Genomic DNA, 24,106 nt, shown 5'->3' with positions numbered 1-24,106 from the left:
TTGGATTAAGGCTGTAACATAACAAAATGTGGAAAAAGTGAGGCGCTGTGAATACTTTCTGGATGCCCTGCATACTAATTATTAAATGTGTCATTCTGCATTTGATTCAAGTATTTTGTACTTTTACTCAAAAAAATACAGTAAAATTAAATGTATAACTTCAGCAAATCCACACTACTGTGGTACAATTACTTTTACTTCAGTAAAAGTAATTCAGAGATCAGAGAAACAGAGAATTTAAACAAAAATTGCATCGCCTTGCCTTGTCATTTCGATAGTGGCCAGAAGAGGGCGCCAACGCAGCGCCTTCGGTTTGCGACACCGAAAGACAGAAGACGAAGAAGCGCCCTGAACTGTCGGTCCTTGTCGCATCCGGTAATACTTTTTGGTTCAGTTGTCCCGGGAAACCCGCCTTGTACGACCACTTAACGTCAGTTCAACACACTTTTTATGTGGCAAGGCATTTGGATATTTCGATACGTGTCTCATGCACGGTGCTTAGCGTCGTAAGGTGGAGGAAGAGCGAGACCCGACCGCAAGAGTTTAACAAGTAGCGTTAAGTTAACTGTGTTGGTAAGCTAGCGTTAGTTAGCTTGAGAGGTGTTTAGCCGCTGTCGAGGCTTATAGAGACGTTAGCTGCAGTCCAACATGACCCAGCAAGCTGCTGCTCTGCAGACCTACAACAATGAACTCGTCAAATGTAAGTTACTCATTTATCTTGTCTCTTACTAATCCTGTTGGTGAATGAAAATAGTACGGTGCAAAAGTCAATGTTGGACCACAAAGATACTGCAACGTCCACGCTCTCTTCGTAGTGTCCCAGGTTGACGGGCACCTTTGATGCTGGTGCCTGTATGGTCTCTGTTTACCTGTTTAAGAATTATAATTTAGATACTCTGCAGCCTTTTCCCTGTTCCGGCAGCAATTTGATTATTACCTGAGATTGTAATACTCATAACAACTATTTTCTTTACAATGTTCAAGAGGGGCAACTAGTAATTATTTTCCTAATATACTAAAGTGTCACTGATTGTTTTTTGGTGAAATTCATAAAATTCATTCATTAAATACAGAGCTCAAGGTAACATCATCGTATTGCTTGTTTTGTGTTGTACCAAAAGTCCCTAACCTCAAAGATATTCATTTAAAAACGACATGATACAGAGAGTGCATTGAAGAAGCGGCCGTCACTAGCCTCAACTGATCCATGGATGCTCCAGTGTAATCAACCGCATTGTTTCCGTCAGGCATTGAGGACATGTGCTCCAAGCGGGAGGAGTTGAACCATCAGATCAAGCAGGAGGAAGAAGAGAAGGAGCGGCTGCAGTACGACATCCGCGTCCTCTCGGAAAAGCTGAGCAGAGTCAACGAGAGCCTGGCCCAAAGACTCACCGCCCGCGCCACCTTCGACCGCACCATCGCAGAGACGGAGGCTGCATACACCAAGGTGTGTGTGTGTTATCTTTCAGTGTCATCTAGTAAAACCACAATCTAATTTTGTGAGGGATATAGTATAGAGTTTATATTTCAATCTATATAAAATGCACATTTTGAAATTAGGGAAAATGTTAAAAACAACGTTGTTACCATTAGCTGTAGCTGGTTAATCTGTTTTATATTATTGAAGGGAATATATAACTTTTGTCCGAAAATGCAAGATACGTAAAGACATGACTGTCAGTGTTGTTCTTTTGGTGACGCACTGTGATGTTGTCATTCTGCAGCAGATTTACCTCCCACTAACTGATGCTGAACTCCCAGAGCACTCCCACTAATCACTACAAACACACGCTCAAAAGCTGCCCTTATTAAAAAACAACAAGACAGTCAGCAGTGCCTGCGCCCCCCTTTTTTTTTTATATATATTGCTTTTACAGTATATAGTCATGTTTTTGCTTCTACCTTGAAGGATCTGCAGTATATTTAATTAGATTTTTCTTCTTCCCCCTGTACAGATCTTGGAGAGTTCCCAGTCTCTTCTGAGCGTCCTGAAACAGGAGGCAGGGAACCTCAGTAAAGCCACAGAGCCCCGGAGGAAGGATCACTGATGGCAACGAAAGGTCACTGAACTCTCGTTTTGACAACAGCAGCAACACGTGACTCTGCACTTTGAACATTTTCTACTCCACTCCGGACTAATTAAAATACGTTTTGAATGATTTATTGTAAGCTACTTAAACTAATAAATATGTGTTCGTATCACATGATTCTTTTTAAAATGTACACTGGGTTCTGGCCGATCAGCAGTTTTCAGCTCACATACATATGTTTCTCCGGATTAACACATGACACTTGTACAGTATTTACATTTGTTCAAGTCTTCTATTTATTGAGCTTTCATTTGTACATAAGTATGACATCACTTAGTTTTTTTGCCCAAGTCATTGACAATAACTTTACAGTAAGCACATCTGCTGCGATGTCGATTTACAGACGAGAGGGGGTAAAAGGAACAAGATGGCGCTTCTACCACAGAGTCGCTACAGTAGTGTACACATAGACCGTTCACTTTGCAATGGCAGCAGTGAGCAGCCACGGGTACACCTCCTGAAGTCAAGTCGTGTGTTTGTGTGTCCACTAGTGGCCATCAGAAAGTTCTGTCTTTCTGTCAGAGAGGACAAGCCACTCTGCCCTTTTTTATTGTGTGTGTGTGGGGACGGTCTTTCAGTTCACTGAAAGACAGATGAGCTGAAGATTCACACAGAGCATGGACATCCTGTTTTGGTTGTTAAAGACAGCGGTCACCACCGGCCTGGGCGTGTCACGTGACCCACAGCAGGTCAGTCAAAGTAGACTTGAAAGCACTTGTACCAATGTGTTCGGGGAAATTAGAGCTTCTTAACTACAAATCAGAGGTACTTCACAGTTTTGTTAGTGGCATATTTTCCAGCAGATGTTGGTTTTCATTCATGTCCTCATGGCAACGGAAATGTATTCGTTGACTGTCTAGAGTCGTGTAATCCATCACGATAATGTTGCTGATGTAGTTTAATGGGCAGATTCATTTTAAAGTCTGCACTGCACTTTGCAGGGCTTGAGATTGAACGTCAGTACTTTCTGTAGTGGAGTCCAGAGCACTTTCTGTGAGAAGGTATTAAAAAACGTCATTTTAAACTATATCCAGCCTCACTGCATTATGATGCAACAGTAAAAAAAAGGGACCTGATGTTTACTTGTGATGACTTAAGAGTCTTCTGGCACAACATGTGAAATTGAGTGGAAACCAACGAACATCTGGAATGGGTGAAAAAAACAAATGACATTCAAATTCCTTAACTGCAGCAGCACAGTTTGCAAAACAGGTAAAGCCGTAAGTAGATGTGATTTGTACTAAATGGGCTTAAACCTGCAAAATCACTGGTATGGGCCTTGAAAGCGACGGTGCATTAAAGGCTGACTCGTCAGCTCGACTGGCCAATAATAAACCAGGACTAACAGGAAGGAGTTTCGGGGGAAACTTTTGGACAAAGATGAAGCCCTGGAACTGTGTGGAGAGAAACTGCACTCTGGTTTGTGTGTCGCAGCGACAAGGCCGACAATCATAAGACTTTTTGATGCAAGGCTGTGGCAAATCGCTCAAAAAGAAAACAAAACAAACAATGACATGGCATTCATCGGCAGTGCATTCATCGTGTACGGCTGAAGAGTTCTATCCCACAATACTTCAGAAATCCATACAACAGGCGTCAATAGTGGCTTCAAAACAAATCTCCTCGACTTATAAGACGTCCTGCTGTTTTGTTTTCGTAAGTGCACATACCCTCTGTCGCTCGCTGTTCCCTCCCATGAGGTGCAAAGCTAAAAGCAAGACAGTGAAAAAGACATTTAACATCCACGACTCCAGACGAGGGGGAAAAAACAAACAGATTATTTCCAAAATTCATCGGACAAAAGACAAAGAAAACGGCCTCATCTCCTGACAGCAAAATCCAACCTGGAGGACTCAACACATTTCATCTGATTGGAAGAAAAAGAAAAAGACAGGAGGGAGGAGGAGATCTTCGAACTTCATGAGAAACATGGTGGAAACTGTACAACAATACTGGCCGAAGGGTCGCGAGAATCAACGTGAAGCCGTTACAGCAACACTTTTAATCACTTGGCATTATGAGTTTTAAAAAAACAACAAAACAAAAAACAAAAATAAATCATCTGGAAACTTGTATATAAAACAATCTTAATTAATAAAAAAAAAATCATTACATACTCTCTCGAAAAACGCACAATCTTGCATTCGCTCTTACAAACGTGCCACATCATGGATGTTCATTACTTCGATGGACCGGCTTTTCTTTTTTTTCCTTCTTCTCCGTGGAATGTCAAAGTACGTGAGGTCCGACTAGAAAACAACAACAACAAAACGTCCTTCCGCACCAGCAATTGTGTCTTTACAAAATTAGGTTTGTTTTTTTTTGTACATGAGCAGGTCTCAGACATGCAAAATTCAACTTTAAGCAGGAATAAATACACGAGAAGCCAGAAAAGAGAAAGAAAAGAAAGGTGTCAGGAGGTCTAACAGCTTTTGATAGATATACAGAACCATTCTACAGTGTGATGGTTTGGTTTTGTCACCAGCGATACGGACATACAGACATTATTGGCCAAGGTCACTTTTTTTTTCTCCAAGCGTGTAATCAGAAATTGCCGATGGACAGAGATCTTCCCTTAGCTGCATATCCCCTCCCCTCCCTTGCTACGAAGAAGGGGAGCGTGTTGAAGTTTGCTTGCTGTCTTCTACTGAACATCCCAGCAGCTTCATTACAGCATAGTTTGCCAGAAAACAAACACACACAAAGGCATACAGAAGCTTTACAGTAAAAGAGAACCAGCTGATGGAGGAAAATCAAAACATGCAGGTACAAAAAAAAAGGAGAGAAAAAAAAAACTACATTTGTGGCACCCTTTCACCTTTTTTTGTGTGTTTTGAGTGTGCCGGCGATCTACACAAGCGGACGCGTCCTTCACGTCCGACTGACATGTTTCCATGCTAACACTGAACTCTGTCACCGTGGCGTTTCCTACACGTGGGCACTGGTGGCTTCCTGTTCTTTTTTGAATTTTTTTAAGGAGTTTGGTCACTCGCTTTATAGGCTCCTTTTCGCTTGTCGACGTCTCCTGACAAACCTGAAGCAGACGCTGGAGACTTGGAAGCAGAGCATCCAGGGGAAGGAGCCGCGGTAGGTGACGCCAGACAACTTCTTCCAGAGTCTGGAGAGGACGCCGGACGTCTCTGTGGATCTCCTGACAATCCGTGCGATCCTGTCCGATGGGAGGCCGACAGATCAACTGTCCGGGATCGTAGGGGAGAAAAGACAGCCCAGCTGCTTTCAGGTCAAGAGGAAAGTGTGGGGGGGAATCGGAAAACACCGGCCATGTGGCAATAAGCTCACCTGCTCCCATGTGCGGCTGATAAAACGTGGCATGTGGCGGTTCCGTGGCAGGAGATCAGCCTCAAAAAACGAAACAAAAAAAAAAACACTATGTGTCCTGTCTGATCAGGAAGATGTGCTTAGAGGCGGCTGGAGTGTCGAGCTGGAGGCAGCTGAGGCCCCTCACTGGGCTCTGGCTGGTCCCACAGGTGTGATGCTACTGTACAGCTGATTGGTCCGACTGATCAGAAGTAAAGGGCGGGCTCGCTGCTGTAGTCCGACAGGGACGAGCTGTCTGCCGGCGTGAGCTGAGGAGAGGAGACAAAAGGTGAAAGGTTGAAAAGCTACTGTCATTACAAAGCAGACTGTTATCCCTCTTTTGTCGATATTCATCCACACTTGTATGATCTATGTTAAAACCCTATACTTTGGTGGTTCATTCATTAAAAGTGTTTTGAGGTGGAACTCTAGAACGGAAACGGATGCGAACAGTTCTCTCTCTCACCATAACTTCCTCGCTCATCTGCGTGGGCTGGGAGGCAGCGTCCTCCTGGTAGTCGCTCTCGTCACGCTTGTGCTCCTGCCAGGCGCTGAAGTCCACCGAGTGCTTGGGAATGTAGCTGGAAAGGTCTGCGGGCAATACAAAGAAAAGATGTATTACTAAAATGCAAAGAACCGTTAACACTGATGTTGTACCTTTCCCTTTTTGCAGAACAACAACAAAAAGACATACATATTGAGAATCAACTCAGAGGGACAAATCCCAAAGAGTGAGGGACTGCTACACGTTAAATGTGATGCACACTTTGTCCAGCAGGGGTCTCTGTCATCAAAGCTAAAGTGGTCCGTCTCTGTCTCACTTCTACCATCCGCAACACGGTGGCAATGTTGTCTTAATGAAGAAGCACTGACCCAATCGGACCACTTTGTAGTGTTTTATATGACAGAAAGAAAATGCATCTCTTTTAAATTAAAATTGTCAGGCAAAGTAATATGTTTCTATTTGCCAAAAACACAGGCTCTTCATGTTTAGTCTAATGCCGAGCATTGCACTTAAGCTTTAAGACGGGAAAACAGCTTCATGTGCATATTTTCTATGGTTTTGATTGATTGATGATTTTCTGAGTGGGGTAAAGGACACTGTGGCCGGAACTCTGCGGCTCTAAAAGGAAACAATGGTGGGCACATACTGTATAGGCATTTTAAATACCACAGAACTCGGCTCCATGAGCTCTCGTGACTCAGCCTCAGCTTCAGTTGTAAGGCAACAACTTTACAAAGCAGGCGTTTGAGGATAGGCTGCTATATGTAGACTGTTGGAAATAAAACAATAAAGGAAAAACAGTTTCCCTGTTCCCGTCTTCCAAGATTATGCCCACACTTAACAAAGTCATCGAGATAAGTTTTTACTGCCTCGCTAGTCATTTTATTTGGTCGTCAATAGCTTATGAGAATGCAAAGTGGCAAATCATTATAACATGGCACCTTTTACTTGTATATGCTCAGAGGATTGTGGGTCAGAATGGTCAGAATAGCCAGAAAAGCATGCCGACTTGCATATGCTGCTAAATGCGACGGCATGCGGAAGAACATCCTGGTATTTCTGACCGACTGCATTTGACATTTTGTACTAAAACACACTCATTAGTTTTTAGGCATAATAAATAGTATGGTAGGACGTATTGGTGCAGAGAATGTGCCCCTCGCTGTGCTTTTCGACAGCTAACTTCACAGGGTCACCAGACAAAACATAATACAGGAAACGGCTAAACCTTCAATGGGGTCTCACCGTTGCCGTTGTTCGCGTGGGTGGGCGAGCTGATGAAACTGGGTCGGGGGATGTGGATGCGTCCCACCATGCTCGGCTGTTCGTCCCGTTTCTCCTCCTCGTCCTCGTCCTCGCTGTCCCACACGGTGCTCTCCGACGGATACTCGTACGTACTCTGAAGGGTCGACTCGTTGAACGAGATCTTGAGCTGCAGAGGGTCACAGACAGAAGACATGGCAATGTTTGAATCACTGCCTCTCTATCATCATCTATCATCGACGTGTTAATGAAGTGCTTGGTTTTTCCCATATTGTGCCCTTTTTTTTATTATATTGTCCCCCGCCGCCTCCTATTTGTGTTGTAGATGCATGGTGGCACGGGTTTCCACTGCCTGGATGGACGTCTTTTATCATCAGCCCTCTCAATCTGATGGCTGCGACCCATTCTGAACTCTAAAACGGAGGTCTTATTAGCTCCTCATAGTCGTCATGGAGGCGTGACAGGCGATTCACACGTACATACACCGGCGCGTTTGTCCATGTCTGCTGACTGCTCTTAACGTGTTGTACCTGGCTCCATCTACTCTGCAGGCCCTGATCTAAATCTGCCCTAATCCCCGTCACAAGGCCACCAGCCAACAACGCCACCTCCGACTCAGGAGCAGTCAGGGTCCACGCTCGGAGTGCGTGTGTCATGAAGACGTAAAGCACGGAAGCAAAATTCTTCTTCCTCAATATCATCATCATATCATATCATATATCAAGCACAAAGTACAAATGGCGTCATCATTGTTATCTACTAAGACAAAGCCTTCCCTGTGAAACACATTTTCTTACTTTTCATACTTAATCCACCTCATACGTTTTGACTCTTCTATTGTATGACAAAATAAACACTATTGTATTACACACGATACAATGTATTGCTATTTAATCAAAACAGGAATCAACGCATAAAATTCTGATATAATGACGTATAGCTGGAGCGTGGGTACTATACGTCTTTAGGTTCAGCACACAGGTCTATAGATTAAAGACAAGGGGATACAGACTCTGTATCAGGGTCATGAGGCTCAGGCCGTGGAATAAAACAAGTCTTTAGCTGGTGGAGAGTCCAGATGAGGGTCTTTAGATTCTGCAAGAATGTCTATGCATTCAGAACAATGGTCTATAGATTCAGGAGGAGAGTCTATAGATTAAGAAACATGCTATGTAGACTGAGGATGTGGAGCGATCGATTCAGTAGGGTACTTAGGTTCAGGACTATACGTTGAGGACAAAGGTCCTCAGACGACGGATTATCGAGAGAAAGTCTGTATTCATTCCAAGGATTCATCAAGTCCCAGATTTCTCTCTCGAAACTGGCTGAAACATTCAGGGTCAGAAGAGGTTTGAAATGTTCTAAATGGCTATTGGCTATGTTAGCACCCTGCAAAACCCCCCTCCTCTCCTCTCATCCCCTCCCCTCCTCTCCCAGCCTGGACTCTTCTCTCTCACATTCAAATAATGTGTTGTTTTTTTTTCGACAATCCTTTTTAATAGTGTGTGTCAGCATATATTATGTGGTGTGATGTCTTGAGCTATTTGGACCCTGAATTTCCCTCATGGGATCAATAAAGTAATTATCAATCTAAACGTTTCCCACTTATCTTCCTTCCTGGTCGTATTTAAATGTAGTAATACTTCGCGACATCTGATTAGAGCTGATAAAAAACAAATTAAATCAAAAAGTCCATACAAATAATCACATCGATCGAGATAATGATATCAGTCCAGAGGTTGTAACCTTTTACAGTGGTGCGCGCATCCTGTCCGGGTGGTGGAAGCTCCAGGACGGGAACAGCCGCCTATGGAGGACCGCTAGGAGGCCAACAGGATTATCAGAGACCCCCAACCACCTCAGAAACGGTTCTGCCTGCTGTCGTCCAGCATTTACTTTTCATACATATTTAACGAGCATCATCGGGGGGGGAGCCCGAGATCTAAGCGCGTCGCTGCCAACGACGACTGCTTCTCTGTAATCGCTTTGCGCTTATAACAATAAAGCTCGTCCTGTGGCGCAGGACGAGGGTTCAGAGGACAGCGTGTGAACCCTGCGAACTAAAAGAGGACGACGACCTTTCAACCATTTACTCACTAGTGTTACAGAATGAGAAGCGATTCCTGGGGTTTTGACCCACAACGTTCAGCTGCATCAGTTGTTTGGCATTTCTGCTTCAGGTTTTGTTTCAGGTTTCATGGGAAGGTATTCCAAAAAAGGAATACCATCAACTTCTGAAAAATGAAGACAGCAGAAGTATGAAACGTTCAGGGACAACTTGTTGTTCGAGGAGATAAGACGTGAGGAGAGATGTGACGATTTAAGACGCCTTAAAAGATCTCACTTTCCACTCAAAATAGCAGCATCTTCTCCTCCCTGGCTGGGTTTCTACATTCAGCCACAGTACAATACACACGACTAATGAAATTATATATATATATATATATATATATATATATATATATATATATATATATATATATATATATATATATATATATATATATATATATATATATATATATATATTATCATCATCTTTAAAAAAGGAGCCTCAGTCTCAGTCGTCGCCTATTTTTAGCACAAAAACCTCTTTTCTTTTTTTGGGGTTCCTGTGTTCACTCTAACACTATGAAAAGCCTTTTGCTTGCTGAACTGGCATCCTGTCTTAGAGGAAGTCTCAGGATGCCAAAAGCGAGTCCATCAATAAATCAGGCTCGCCGCTGGGCTCGCTTCCTCTTTCACTGTCTATCACTTTTCTTTTTCTGTCTGGCCGACCGGCACCCTTCTCACATGAGACTTCGCCGTGTCCTCTCTCTGACTTTACGTTGCTGCAGCATTGATCCAACTTAATGGTGAAGGGAGAGGAGCATAACAAAAACCGGGATCTTTATGTAACCCAGCCTGCTGCTGCTGCTGCTGCTGCTGCTGCTGCTGCTGCTGATCTTCCGCTGTGGCTTTTTTTTCATCTTGGTGATAAAAGCCTGCATCATGGTGGCAGAAGTGATTTGTCTCCTGTCCTCAGGCTGTGGGACGGGCCAGCGGGGGCCCCGACTCGGCCCTGCTGTCCTCCTCATTCTCCGTGGGGAGCGTAGATGAGACGCCACCAACGACGACTACTCACTCTGGTTTTGTTTTGTGTCACCGAAGGCCGACTGTGAAGCTCAGGATGTGTGCTCGTTGGCTGCTGCTTTGCGTCAGCTTGTGTTAAGATAACTTTAACAGTATCAGGGACATCTCACTATGTTTTGGAGACAATGCATTGCAGTAGCAAGCTATTATTAGGTGGCTATTATTATTAAAACTTGATCATTTAAAATATATATTACTTAAAATTGTCATTTAATGTGGTAAGTCATCCAATATAACAGTATTTAACATGGGCTCTTGCAGGTATGGCTGTGGGTTTAGGCAGTTTGAATACACAGACAGCAGCTTCATATTAATAATCCTGTTTTCATAGTTCATAGAGTTTTGGGAGAAACGTTATGGCATTTAGATCTTAAGCTTAACCTGAAAATCAAAGCATTGCTGTCTTGGTAGCTTGATTTCTATCTTGTATTTAAAACAGGAGTTAAAGGTAAGAGACAAATGAATGAAATGGCAGGGAGGATTTCCAAAGAAAAAAGGAGCACAAAAAAGAAATCTTTGCGACATTAAACTGTTCAGGAAGCGAACAGAATCATTTCAGCTCCGCCGGTGGATTATTTTCGCTTGCGCTGAAACCAAACCCCGAACAAACAAGAGACAGGCTTTGAAGCTGAATACAAAATGAAACGGACTTGTTAGGACTGTGGTTGTCTGCAGAGTCTGGAGCAGCTGATGCAGCAGCAGCTTCAACGCCACCAGACCGAGACGTTAGATGAGGGAAGACGCCGAGCAAACCATGGGTTCCTTTTGCCCCCGAAAATGTCATCTCCTCCATTTTGTTGTTTGCAGGTTTTTGTACGGAGGCACAAAAAGGAAGTGGGGAAGACGGACAAAAGAAGAAGTGTGTGAGAGATGGAGAGAGACGGCAGATGAGATTATGTCTTCATGAATGTGCCGAGGCCAACGGGCCAGATGGGACCAGTGCCAGGGAATGCTTTCCAGGCCACACAGCATGGCGTGTTCTCATTTGGTGAAAATTGGTTCCTACTGAATGAACACACACACACACACACGCACGCACGCAGACGCACGCACACACACACACACACGAGATGTGGTTTGGACTCCTCCAAGGCCGCCGTGTTACAGTGGAGCTGTGACACAATAGCACTGAACAACTGAGGGTGCAGCAGCATGCGAGTGTTTTTGTGTTGACGTGATGTTTGCGTCTCTTCCTAATGTGCTTCCACATCTCTCGCAGCGGGGCCAGGTGGCGCTATCGGGCGTGGCCTGTTGGTATTGGGCGTGCACCTGCTCATATAGTAGAAATACATTTAAAAAAAACCTGATTGTTTCTACATTTTATTCCACATGGATGCGTGCCTCATACTGGAGGTTAAAGTCCTTTAAAAAAAAAAAAGAAAAAAAAAAAAAGGACTAACCTGCTCGGAGGAGACTGACCAGGCGATTAGAGCTAATCTCCAGCCTGGTAGATAATATTAGAACAGCACCACAATGAACCGGCTGAGGAGTTTAACTGCAGCTGCATTAGAGAGGGATAACAAAGCCGACACGTACTCAAACAAAGCACGCGGTGTACCTCTCCACTGTGCTGGCAAATTGGGATAACTGGTGCAAACCAGAGGGCCTCGTTTTGGGGGGTGGGGGGGGAGACAAAAGTGTCGGCTCCATCATTAATGATCGGACGGAGAACATATTCGCGTCACATTTCAATAGTCCGCTCCATCTTTTGTCCATTTTTGTTTTATGCTGACCCACATCTAAGACATGAATAGAAAGTCTAACACCTTTATAAGAAGTAAAATAACTGGGTAAAAGAATATTCAGACTCGTTTGGGTTGCTTTCTCAGTGTCAGCTTCATCTCCGTGTGTTCAAATAGACACACACAAGATGTGTTTAGCCGAGCTTAGCATGGGGAGAGGCTTTGTCAGAGAGGCCGTATGACAACAACAACACACTAACGAATGAGAGACTGGTTGATTGGGTGTTAATATGTATGAGGCTGTTAGAAGAAGTATTTCCGGCAGGGAGAAATAGGGAGGATAGAAAAAATATGAAAAAACAGCTGTGATGATACGGGTGAATGACCGGATACAATCACACAGGACTTCAAAAGGGTTGGAGAATAAAGTCAAAGACCTTTTGTCAGTTGTGGTCGTTGGAGAGAGGAAAAAGATGCAGGAGGGATCAGTTGACAAGGCGACATTTTTTAAAATATTAATCCCCAGTATTAATAGTAACAGGGAGTATAAACAAGGAGTATTCATACAAACTGTCAATGAAAAAGAACATATTGTCACCCTGAGTAATGTCTGCAGGTATCGGGCAAAAAACCCTGCGATACCGTGATAACCTGACGGCGACTCAGATGACAACTCCTCTCCCATCTGGACCGTTTGTGGCAGAACAGTAAGAGAACACTGGAGGGGACTTTGAATATCAAAAATCAACCTGAAACTGGAACTATTTCCGTCCGGAGGAGGAGAGAGGCGGCTGTGGTCTATTTGTGGAAAAAGAGGCATTACTTGTGTGACAGCGGCAGCAACTCCCACCACCGTAAAATGTGCCATCAACTGTCACGAGGACAGCAACGCCACGACACTACGAGCGCGCCGGCCTCCCCTGCTGCGCGGGAGAGGAATGAGGCCCTTCCAGAATGAAACGAAGCCCAGATTTGTTTTTAATCATTAGCGACTGTTGGAGTAACCTAGCGATCGCACCTCTATACACATTCTCGACAGTAATTATGAGTCATTTGAGTCAACAGCGCCGACGGCTGCCAATGAGACTACACCTTGCTACCTTCAATAAACTAACGACTGAAACGGCAAACAAATCCACAGAGACTCCATTCTGCGGGGTCCGGCTCCAACCCAAACATCAGAGCCTTCGGGCTATCAGGGAAAGGTCAGCGAACACCTGCTGAAAACCCCGGTAGCTGTGATCCAACGCAGTGGATTCTGGTCGAGAACCTATACGCGTGCTCTTATGCAGGCTCTTGTGTTGTCGACAGACTTCACCGTCGTGCGTTGGGGTCAAATCGGTTCAGCGAGCCTGTCTCAAGACCGCATGAGTCACTTCTGTAAGGGCAATGGCCTTTGGAGGGATTTTTAAGTCTATCAGGGCTGGGTTATTTGACTGATAAGGAACGGGTGGGAGAGGAGACACATTCCCAAAACCTGTTTGTATCAGCGAGACCCCGAACAGACCGGTGGAGCCGTTCAAACAATATGCTTGCCCCATCTCAGAACATTTAGCTGATAAGTAGAAGCTGGCATGGACCCATATGTGTAAGGAGAGCCGAGCGGGGTGGAGGGCGAAGCCTGTCTGCAGGAAGCCTTCAGGCCGTTTGATAAAGAAAAGCTCACTTCTGGACCGTTCAATGAAAGTGTCAGGACAAAAGGACAGGGTGAGATCTCCACACTGGATCAGGACCATGGATAGTCCTTATGGCCTATGAGCTATGTTGGATCAGAACCTCATTGTTAAAGTAAAGGTTTGTCTATGTACCACATACTCCTTTTAACCTTCAGGAAGAGAAGAGGAGCCAATGGGCGTGTCGACCATCGGCTCCTTTGTCTAACGGCTCTCCAGTCAATTGGATTTTCAGGCGGCGATAAGGCTTCTGCTTCCGTGAACTTTGGGTCAGAGATGAGTCAATGATCGACGGGGTTTCTCGACAGCCCCGTGGTAAAGATGTCACACACACATGAAATAAGGCGGTTAATGTGCACAACCAGTCGTCTGCATGTTAACGACATGTCTGCTTCCTTCGAGTGACGTAAACAACATATTTTCCAGGAGCTTTGTCTAAAATGTTGGTCGTGCTCGCAGCTCGAGGTGCAATGTTGGTCAGCAGATCACTTGGGTCCAGATGGATGCATTTGGTGTTTAGTGCTTATTTAAGGAAGTTAGCATGCTATGTATGTATGTATGTATGTATGTATGTATGTATGTATGTATGTATGTATGTATGTATGTATGTCCACACACACACATACATACATAAGATGGTACACCTAAGTGAATAAATGAAAACAGAAAAAACATGTTTGGAGACTTTTTCCACACACACACACACACACACACACACACACACACACACACACACACACACAGACACACACACACACACACACACACAGACACAGACACAGACACACACACACACACACACACACAAGTTAGCTGATTACAGAACATGCTCAACAGGAAACCCATTCAAACATCTTCATGAGAGGATGTTTTAATTTTCACGCCGCTCTCTCCGTCCAGTCCAAAGCGCTCCTGGTGGCCTCCACATATCCAGTAATTACAAAATCTACAACATCAGCACTGATGCAACAGCACGTTCGTGTGTGTGTGTGTATGTGTGTGTGTGTGTGAGTGTGTGTGTGAGAGCGTGTGTATGTCCTTATCCTGGAATCCTAATGACAGGATAGAATGGCTGCGACTTGTGTTGCCCCGGTGACAGGCGCCATGGATATGTGACAAAGGGGAAACGGGAGAGTGGAAGTAGACAGTAAGAGAGAGAGCGAGAGCGAGAGAACCAAGGCAGTAAGACTGACAGCTTTTGATCATGTAAACAGGAAAACAAAACATTGAGTGTTGATTCACACAAAAAGCTGAGACACGGTTCACATGCTGATGCACGAACACATCTCCATCGCCGGCAGCAAAACCTGTTAAACCACAAGTAACAGTCACAGGTCCAGTAGATGCCACACGCGAGTGCCTTCGTGGAGGGGTATTTGAATAACATTTACATTACGCACATAAACGTTCACGTGTGGCCCAAGAGGACAGGCAGTGTTTTTGCATTTGCCAATCAGGACGGGAGAACTGGATGCGCTCTTCACGTTTTTACGAAACATTCAACCATCTCAGCGATGGAGACCACCAAACGAATTGATCCAGGAAAGATGCACGTCACAGCAGCTGGTGGGAAGAGGAACGCTACAGCTATGAAAAGTCTGTGGTTTCTACCTGCCTCTGCCACTCGCCCACTCGGTTTCTTTTTATAAACTTTCAAAAAGCCCCTTCTGTGAGCGTCCTCCGCTTTCAGTCTCCTCATCTTCTTACGCACGCACTCTAAAGACACACACACACACACACACACACACACACACACGGATGGACGAATGGACAAACACACTGAATTAAACATGACTATGATAGTGGGGCTTTGCTGGCTGAATTCTAATTACACCGACTTTGCATGTGCCCGAGGCCTGTGTGGGAAAACCTGCGAGTGGGTTTTTGTACGGGCCAGAAATTAGGCACAGTGGTGTGTGTGTTTGTGTGTGTCTCTCTCTCTCTCTGTCCACATCCTGCAGCCACAGAGCCCGCGGAAGAAATGACAAGCTTGTCAAACGGAAACCGGATTTGCACCAGCGGTGACATCGCTTGTCAAAAGGGACCTTAGCGCCTCTCTCCAAATCAAAAATAAAATGCATATCAACTTCAAACCAGCAAGATCCGTCGCCTGTTAAATTAGTTTAACTTCTCACGAGAAGAAAAGTATACGTGGAAAAACTGCAACATTTTAAGACTTCGAAAACAGAATTTAAAGCTGCCTTAATTGATTTTTTTTCATTACCAATCAATTAAATATCAATATACAGTCTTTCATGTGACAGGGGCAGGTTCGTACTACATCTAGGACATGGTTGAATGCTACGCCCTCACCTGTCCACTGCTCTTTGCTGCTCCCTCACTGCGAGGAAGGCCCAGCAGCCACTCCGCCAAGCCACAACTGCAAAAACTGATGGACTAACACAAAGCCTCTCGTGGAGCGTTTCAGCGTCTTTCAGCTCATTTTTATGGTCACAAACTTGAGTTTCTCTTGGTCTTGGTCACCCACTTTGTTTTCAGTCGCAACAGCTCCTGCACTTTAAACTGCACAATCAGCACCAGACATCAGACAGACAAAGTATAGCTGACGAACGGCGTGGAGCCTTTAGCATGTTTCTCTCTGGAGCCAGTGGAAACCAAAACAACATTAAAAAAGGACAGTGAAAATTTGACTTGCATTCCTTCGGGAAAGCCAGAAAACAGCACTGCAAAGTGAATGCTCCTGCTGGATGTGTCGATGAGCTATTTAATGATGAGTAACGGACACAGTTACTCTTTAAAAATGCACTAGCCCAAGGCTGTCTGAAGGATTTCTACCGTCGCTACCACTCAGTCTAGATAAAGAAAAAAACAAAAAACATGCAAGACAAGGGGCAGCCGGCTTTTATTTTGAAATCTTTTTTTTTTTTTAAAGCGAGTGGGTGTGGTGGGAGGTTTTCAGGAAGTATGAGGGAGGAGAGATAGGGAATGTCTACTGGGTGGTAAATTATTAAACACAATGGACTTTCACACCTGTAGCTCAGGCGCACAATGTAAATGTAGCAGTTTGCCCTTTCAATGGCCTTCCTGTGTCACAGGGAGCTTTTAAGCATTTATGTTTAGGTATTTTTAGCCTGCTATATGTGTGCAATTTTCACACAATGAACACACAGATGAGGATTTAGTCCTTCACATGCATGCAGAGCAGAAGAATGTACTCAGTGCTGCGAAAACACGACTTTAATATGAAGTGTGACCTTCTCACGGCAGCTGTTCCTTAACTTGGACCTTAATTGTCATGCAGTGGCATCAATACATATTGTCAATATGTACCTAGTACTATATGTAGATATTGCTGCAGGGACAAGTTGTAAAACTTAGAAACGAGTCAGCGTTTTTATGCGCAACTACAAACTTTCCGTTCTATGATACATAAAATACCCCGGTATCTCGTGAATTTGATGCTGTTTACACATCTTAAAAAAGAAACAGAGAATGAAAATGAAATGCTATATTATAGTTAAAGAAGATCACACAGAGTAGCCTAAATGTGTGAGATTTGGTTACTTTCCAAGAGTCAGAAACTAACATATGCCTTTGGACAATCCCGTTAGATGCAGTGTTGTCTGTTATGTCCAACAGCAATATTAGGCTCTATTGGATCAAGCGACATCATCGAGATCCCATTGGCATCCAGGATATAGGTGAAACAGAGCAGAGTAACAGTTCTATTGTTGCTTTCACGCCTGACCGACTGCAGACAAAAAACTAAGAGGAGTAAATAAAGAAGTGGAATCGGGTAAGTCGGCGATTGGACACCTTGAGTGACTTATCATTTGCACATCATCAGGGCCACGCGGACGACATGACGACGATTATTGAACTCCAGTGATCGTCTTGACTGCATAATGTAATGCATCTCCTCTGGTGTCATGGGGTGCTCAAAACCCCAAAAAATGAAACTATACTATACTTCCTGATATATCGAGAACATGCCAGCACCCACCTACTGAAGTATTATGCATCATATTTAAGGGCTGGGCGATGATTCAATACGATCTTGTATCACCTTTTCCGTGGGTTTATATCCAATATATCCTGACACGCAGTGACCTCGTCTAAATTGACAATATAACAACCAACTCAAATTTCTCAGGAAATCTGATCAAACTATTGTCCTGATCCGATTGTACGCACGCACGTGAACGTATAGTCATCGTTAACAATATAGGAAGTGACCTTTGCAGTGAAAGAAGACTCTGGCCGTACCGCCCCAGCCCTAAGTTTAAACAATTAGTCATCCGAGTGGCTCCTCTGTGTGAATACACAGAAACTGCGAACACTGGAAGAAGAAAAAAAAGGCGAGCAAGCTCCTAAAATCCCTTCCCCTCTCTCTTTCTCTCTCATTTGATGTGCTGACACACAACACACGGGCCCGCCTCCCTTTTCCCATAATAACCCGGTCAGAGGGAGCAGAGACTTCAAAAACAAAACCACTCCACCCCCTCCGGCATCTTGTTGCCAGCTCGATCTCTCCTCGATGGAGCGGTGTCCCCCACCACAAGGAAATTACAAAATATAAATATATATTGATCAAGTCAGGGCAGCCCAATCCAATCAAATTGCAGAAGAAAAAGAGAATAAATCTTGGTTGGTGTATTTCACCAGAGAGCCAGAGCCGCTTTTTATGCAAATGCACGAGTGTTGCGGTACAAGAAGCTGCACTTGACCTACATAGCTCTTCCACAATTCCTTCCCCAATAGAGAGGAGGAGATCAGAGGAAGCTGGAAGCTAGGGGGACAAACCTTATTAACCACCAGCGCACAGGAATAAAGTGGTGCACTATGGGTAGAGGGGGAAAGAAAACCACACACACACACAAAGCAGAGTGGTGCTTGCTGCGCGATAAAGACACGAGTGTATGAGGCCGTGCTGGATGTGGTCCAGGCGTTCAGCACCCACATGCAGCAAGAGCGTGGAGATGGATCAGGGTCTTGTGTTTTCTTTGGAAAATCTAGAGCAGGAGTTGATGATCTGCTTTGATTCTCAAGCACTGACGTGCATAATGGAACATTCTTTTTCAGCCAAGTTCCTCGTAAAAAGAAAAATCTATATAAAAAATTGGTTTTGGGTTTTGTTGGAAAACCCCCAATCCCAAACCAGAGCGCCGAGCCGAGGCCAGGCTGCTCTCACACCGAAGCGGCGCTGGACTCAAAAATTCCGCACAAATTATACAGGCCGGGCCGAGCCTCGGTGCTTTGTGTAATTGCCTGCGCGGCCCTGCCCAGAAAAAGTAAAAATGGGGGGGGAGGAAGGAATCTGGGCCTCGATGATGGCCGAGAAGAGTTCGACGGACAACAAAAAAAGGAGAAAGCGTTTGGCTTTGTGAGCGACGGGGACAAAAAAAGACGGGTTTTATTTGGCCACACGGTCACCACCGTGCGGGTCGAGACTTCCTTTCGCGAAAGGTCAGCGGCCTAAACATCCACGTCATTATAAAGTCATGATGAGCTGCACCGCAGCCGTCACTCAAACCCTGTGGGACCATCCCGGCGCTTCTATTGATACCAACAAAAAAAAACAACAGTTAATGAGCTTTTCGGTCCTGAGACCACCGAAGCTTTACTGATACCTTACTTTGAGATTATTAGTTTTTTCATGTGACAAAAGAAGTCAAATGTCGAACAAAATCTGGAGTAGCCTGCCTTTTTTACATGCCCACAGATTGTAAGAGCTAGTTGGATTTACTTGCTAGGTAGAGGATTAAAGAGGAGCAGGTCAAGGAAACAAGACTGTGAGGCTAACGGCCTATAAATTGAAGAGCTGCCAAAACATATCCAGCATCAGAGGCTGTGCGGCGCCTCGAAAGGGCAAAGGGCAGGGTCGATGTAACTCCATGCATTAAAGTTTAAACAGTTCCTCCTCAGGAGTGCAGAGTACAGTAGGCTGAGAGGAAGGCCGAGGGACCCGACATGCGCCTGCGGAGGCTGGACTCAAAACCCCAGAATGCTGTGGCTCCGCTCCCTGAGCTTCTGAAGCACCGCGTTAATGAGTTCACTCAGAGGAAGAGATTCAAGCCTCAGACGGGCTGAGATCTTTGTCCGTCACTCGGGCGGATCCACAGTCTGCAGCAGCTCCCTAAATTAATTAGAAATATTGTCTGATATCTAATTAATCCCTGATACAGCAATTTTTATTTTAGACCTCTGTCCGGGCAATCCGATAAGGATGGTTAAGATTAAGTGCAAAGCCTTGAAACACAAACTTTGTTATCATTTAATTACGATTGGAGGAGCAGGGCTGCGGAACATCTCAGCTTCAAGCAAAAAACTCTGGATGGATTCAAGCGCGAACGCACCAATAAATAGGTGTGTCGCCTGGAGTCCGGGACAGGTCAAAGCCCCTCCCCACCCCGGTGATGAGAATGTTCAGTAGACAGGCTTGGAAGGGCCACCTGACCCAATACACGCCTTTGTGGCTGTGTAAACACACGCTTTTAATCCACTTATAGCAGGCCCTGAGAGCATGAGGTCAAGTGATGGGACCATGAGGTGGAAATGCAAAAAAAGCACAAAAGGCGTAAGTGAGAGGAATGCACTTAGATAAAATAAATAAATACAAAGATAGCACAAATTGAGCTTTTTTCCCTGTGTGTGTGTGTGACGCTTGACTACTAAATTTAGATCAGAGGAAACTTTCATATCCCCCCATCCTCACGGAAGGTTTGGCACATGTTGTGCGTACGATCGTGAGGACACGATAATATTCCTTCAGCGAGCTGCAGTGTTTGTTTTCACCGTGGAACGAGAGCAAGCAATTAGGTTGGCGATTGTTTTCATGACGGGTGCATTTGTCTTCTGTGTTTTTGATGAACAGTCAAGATGAACATATTGCAAAAGACTAAAAGGTGATGCCTTCCCTTCCCGTTACTTGTTTTTTTGCCTGCAGGCCAAAGTTGTTTGGCTATAATCACTCAATCAACTAATCTTTGCGCGTGTGTGTGTGTGTGTGTGTGTGTGTGTGTGTGTGTGTGTGTGTGTGTGTGTGTGTGTGTGTGTGTGTGTGCGTCCTTCCTGCTCAGAGTATATGTCTCAATAAAATCACAGATTGGTTCACTTTCGTGCTCTCACCTTCTTGCCCACCGAGTCGGTCTTGGAGAGGCAGGACTTCTCCAGGGACAGGTACCCACCGATGACCTCGATCTCCTCTGCAGCTGGGTAGCGTTTCTTCAGCAGGGAGCCCAGCTGGGCGTAGGGGGCTTGCGGGGGCGTCGACCCTGGCCGGGCCACACTCGAGGCGTCCTGCTGCTGAGGCTCAGGGGAGCTCGAATGGCCCTCGGGCTCCACCCTACGTTTGGGGACCACAGTAAAGGTGTTCCCCTTTCTCCTCTGTGCCATGGGACTGGGAGCAGGGACGCGCTGCTGGCTCTCCACTTCAATGTCGTCGATGTTCGTTACTGGCAGCTGATCCAGGGGGGCTTGTTCTGGAGCTGGGGACGGGATAGAAGGGACAGGGGACGGGACTGGAGTGTTCGAGGGAACCGGGGAGGTAGGGGGTGAAGACGGGACCGCCGGAGAGGTTAGGGGTGAAGACGGGACTGCCGGCGAGGTAGGGGGTGAAGACGGGGCAGGTGTTAGAGTAGAAGATGGAGACCGAGGTTCAGAGGTCGGGGGAGGTGAAGGACTTGTGGCAACAGGAGGAGATGGTTCAGGCTTTGACACCATCACTGGCCTCTTGATCTCCTTCTCCTCTAGAGGTTCCTCCTCGTTCCTCTTGGAGGAAGCCAAGGTGGGCACCGGGGCGGGGGCGGTTGGCACTCCTGGCATGGGCACCTCTGCCCCTCTGTGGGGAGGAGAAGACTTTACGGGGCTGGATGGTGCTGGGGCGACAGGCCGGCGTTTAGGGATCACTGTGAAGGAGTTACGGGACTGCAGGCGCAGGTTCGCAAGGGCCCTTGCCTGGGCGTCCCCGTCAGGAATTTGGGCGAGGTCTGGCTTCGGGGAGGGCCGTATCTCGAAATCGGACGAGGAACGGGTCACCTTGAATAGGACGGGGCTGGTGGGGGACTCGGTGCGGATGCGACGGGTCTCTGGGGAGAATGGCACCTTGGAGCCCTCCCAGTCTCTCTCTCTGGTGGGCTTGGCTTCCGGCCTGTCGGGCTCATCCCCGGGGCTGACCCCTGCATCGTGGCCTCCACTCTCCTCAAACCGCTGGTGGAAGGTAGACACGGGCTGAGGTTGCCCGGCGGGGCGCTGGGGGCTGCCAAACTCGGAGATGGCAGGCTGTGGCTTTGGTTTGGAAGACGAGTGACTCTGAAAGACGGGCGACGATGGCTGGCTGCTGCTGACTGACGGGCCCAGCCTGGCCTTTGGCACCAGATCTGTCTGTGGCCTGGACCAGAGTCGTGGCCTGCTGCTGGCACTGCAGTCCAGGTCGAGCAGGTTCTCTGTGCTGTGGGACTTCTTCTGCAGCTTCCCGTAGTTGCTGTCAAACTTCTGCAGCATCCGGCTGACCCTGCCTTGACCCTCGCCCGCCTCGTACAGGGCCTCATCTGGGCGCCCGAGGGTGCTCAGGTTCTCCTCGCTCTTGCTTAACGTGGTGTCATAAATGACCACTTCCTTGGCTCTTATCTCCGTAACAGCACTCCCTCTCCGGTCCAGGAGGTCGTTCAGGGAGCTGTAACTAGTGACACCGTTCTGCTGCCACTTGGACCCGGGTGAGAGCCCTCCGGCTTCCGGAAAGTAGTCCGGGTCCGACTCAATGATGATAATATTGTCCGCGCGGATAGTCCGTATGCCGGGCACGCTCCCGTACAGCTCGAGGATGTGCTGGACCGGGCGAGCGGCGTTGTCTCGGTCCTGTCGTCTCCTCCGCTCCTTCTCCAGCTTGATGAAGGGGTTCTCCTCCAGCGGGCCCAGGCTTTCCTGCAGCACCAGGCTCTCGCGTCTGTCGTCCTCCTCCGCCGGCGTCGTCCTCTCCGCGTCCGTCGGCCGGGGTTCTTTGTTGTTGGTGAAGTGTTGACTGGCTGTGGTGATGGTGTAGCTCCGCCCGGACCCGCCGCTCGGTCCGCCGTCTCGTTTGGGTCCGCCGCCGCCGCCGCCGCTGCTGCTGCTGCTGCCGCCGTTCACGTTCCCGGTCTGCTCGCCGTTGACCCGCTGCGAGCCCGCGCCACCGGGGCTCGTCTCCGCGGCACCGGCTCCTCCAGACCCGCCGCCCTTCGCCTTCCTCCTCTCCAAGATCTCTCGCTTCCAGGCCGGCATCCTCGGGCTCTCTTGCCCCGGCTCCTGGCGGAGGACGCGTAGCTCTCCTCCGCCCGACATTGCGGAGGGTTGTTTGGAGGGGATGAAGAGGAGAGAGGCCGGCTCTGAGGCGCTATGCCGCGGTCCGGTGCGGCTAAAAAAACCTGTATCCGGCTCCGACTGTACCTGCAACACCGATCACCGCACACTCACACACATCGCCACCGTCTATTTTTTCCTCTCTCCTCTCGCTCTGCCTTCTCGCCCTCTGACTCCACACAGCCCCTGAACGCGGCCCCGCCCATCCGCAGCAGCACGAGCGGCTTCGGCTGTCCCACCCGCTTCTTGATTGGTTGTCACCGCTTATAGACACGCCCCTCGCTCTTTGTAGAACTCCACACATCGACGTAAACCCCTCCCGTTTCTATTGTTGACTGGGCAAGGAAGGCCTGTCAATCAAAAGTGTTGCGTTCACGTTCAACCCGCCCCTGTCTTTTTTGTGCTATATTTAATACATCAGTGGATGTATCTTGTATTGGGTAATTAAAAATAGATTTGTTGTCAATATTGTTTGTGCTGCGACAGTTTAGATTTAATTATACGAAGTAATCATTATTTAATCACAATCCTAACGGGGGAGACTTAAAAGACGAGGTTAATCTAGAAACGTACGAAATATTACCCAATAAAAACATGAGTAGTCTCTATTGTATCGAGGTCGCCGACTGACGATTGACTCATTTGTGCTTCGTTTGTTTTGACTTTCCTACGTATAATATTCCAATAATGTTCTAAATTCATTACTCTAGTGGCCATTGTTAATTTTTGTATTTAAAACCACCTACTGCCAATGTTACAATATGTTGGCGTATAGGGATACTTGAACTGTAAATTGTTTCTGTTCGGGTGTGATAAATATATATATCCATTACCGGATAGAGGCTGACGACTGTTCATTTACCATTTTGCCGATGATGCCACCTGTCGATAATCCGACTGCAGAAAACACATGAGCTGAGAAGTAGCCTGCTGCATATTAAATCAGCACTAAGAGGGCTATTCTTGGGTACTACAAGCGATTACTGTACCTCATCAAACATTTATCAGCGAGCCATAATTAAGAACGGCAAGGCTAAGGAGAATACGGGAGGAAAATAATCAAATACACAGAAGAAATAGGTCAGTGTGTGCCTTTGTCTGCTCGTCAAAGTTGGTTTTGACAGATAATTAAAGCAGCTGGAGTAG

At 46.4% G+C, this 24,106-nt stretch overlaps 2 protein-coding genes across 2 annotated transcripts; one reads left to right on the top strand and one right to left on the bottom strand.

Moving 5' to 3' along the window:
* The first annotated feature begins 376 nt into the window (after positions 1–376).
* ssna1 (Sjogren syndrome nuclear autoantigen 1) lies at positions 377–2,199 on the top strand. Its single transcript, XM_068574602.1, has 3 exons — positions 377–700; positions 1,248–1,447; positions 1,956–2,199. Exons 1-3 carry the CDS (start codon positions 649–651, stop codon positions 2,046–2,048), a joined length of 345 nt encoding a protein of 114 aa, XP_068430703.1. The 5' UTR covers positions 377–648; the 3' UTR covers positions 2,049–2,199.
* A 129-nt stretch (positions 2,200–2,328) lies between these two features.
* tprn (taperin) lies at positions 2,329–23,117 on the bottom strand. Its single transcript, XM_068574618.1, has 4 exons — positions 20,753–23,117; positions 7,159–7,345; positions 5,875–5,999; positions 2,329–5,677 (listed from the first exon to the last, which is right to left on the bottom strand). Exons 1-4 carry the CDS (start codon positions 22,940–22,942, stop codon positions 5,615–5,617), a joined length of 2,565 nt encoding a protein of 854 aa, XP_068430719.1. The 5' UTR covers positions 22,943–23,117; the 3' UTR covers positions 2,329–5,614.
* Positions 23,118–24,106: the final 989 nt, after the last annotated feature.

Source organism: Clinocottus analis, unplaced genomic scaffold (genome assembly GCF_023055335.1).
Source record: "Clinocottus analis isolate CAN_PGR_092001 unplaced genomic scaffold, fCliAna1.0.p SCAF_13, whole genome shotgun sequence".
NCBI classification, from domain to species: Eukaryota; Metazoa; Chordata; class Actinopteri; order Perciformes; family Cottidae; genus Clinocottus; species Clinocottus analis.
This window is presented reverse-complemented; position numbering and strand designations above follow the sequence as displayed.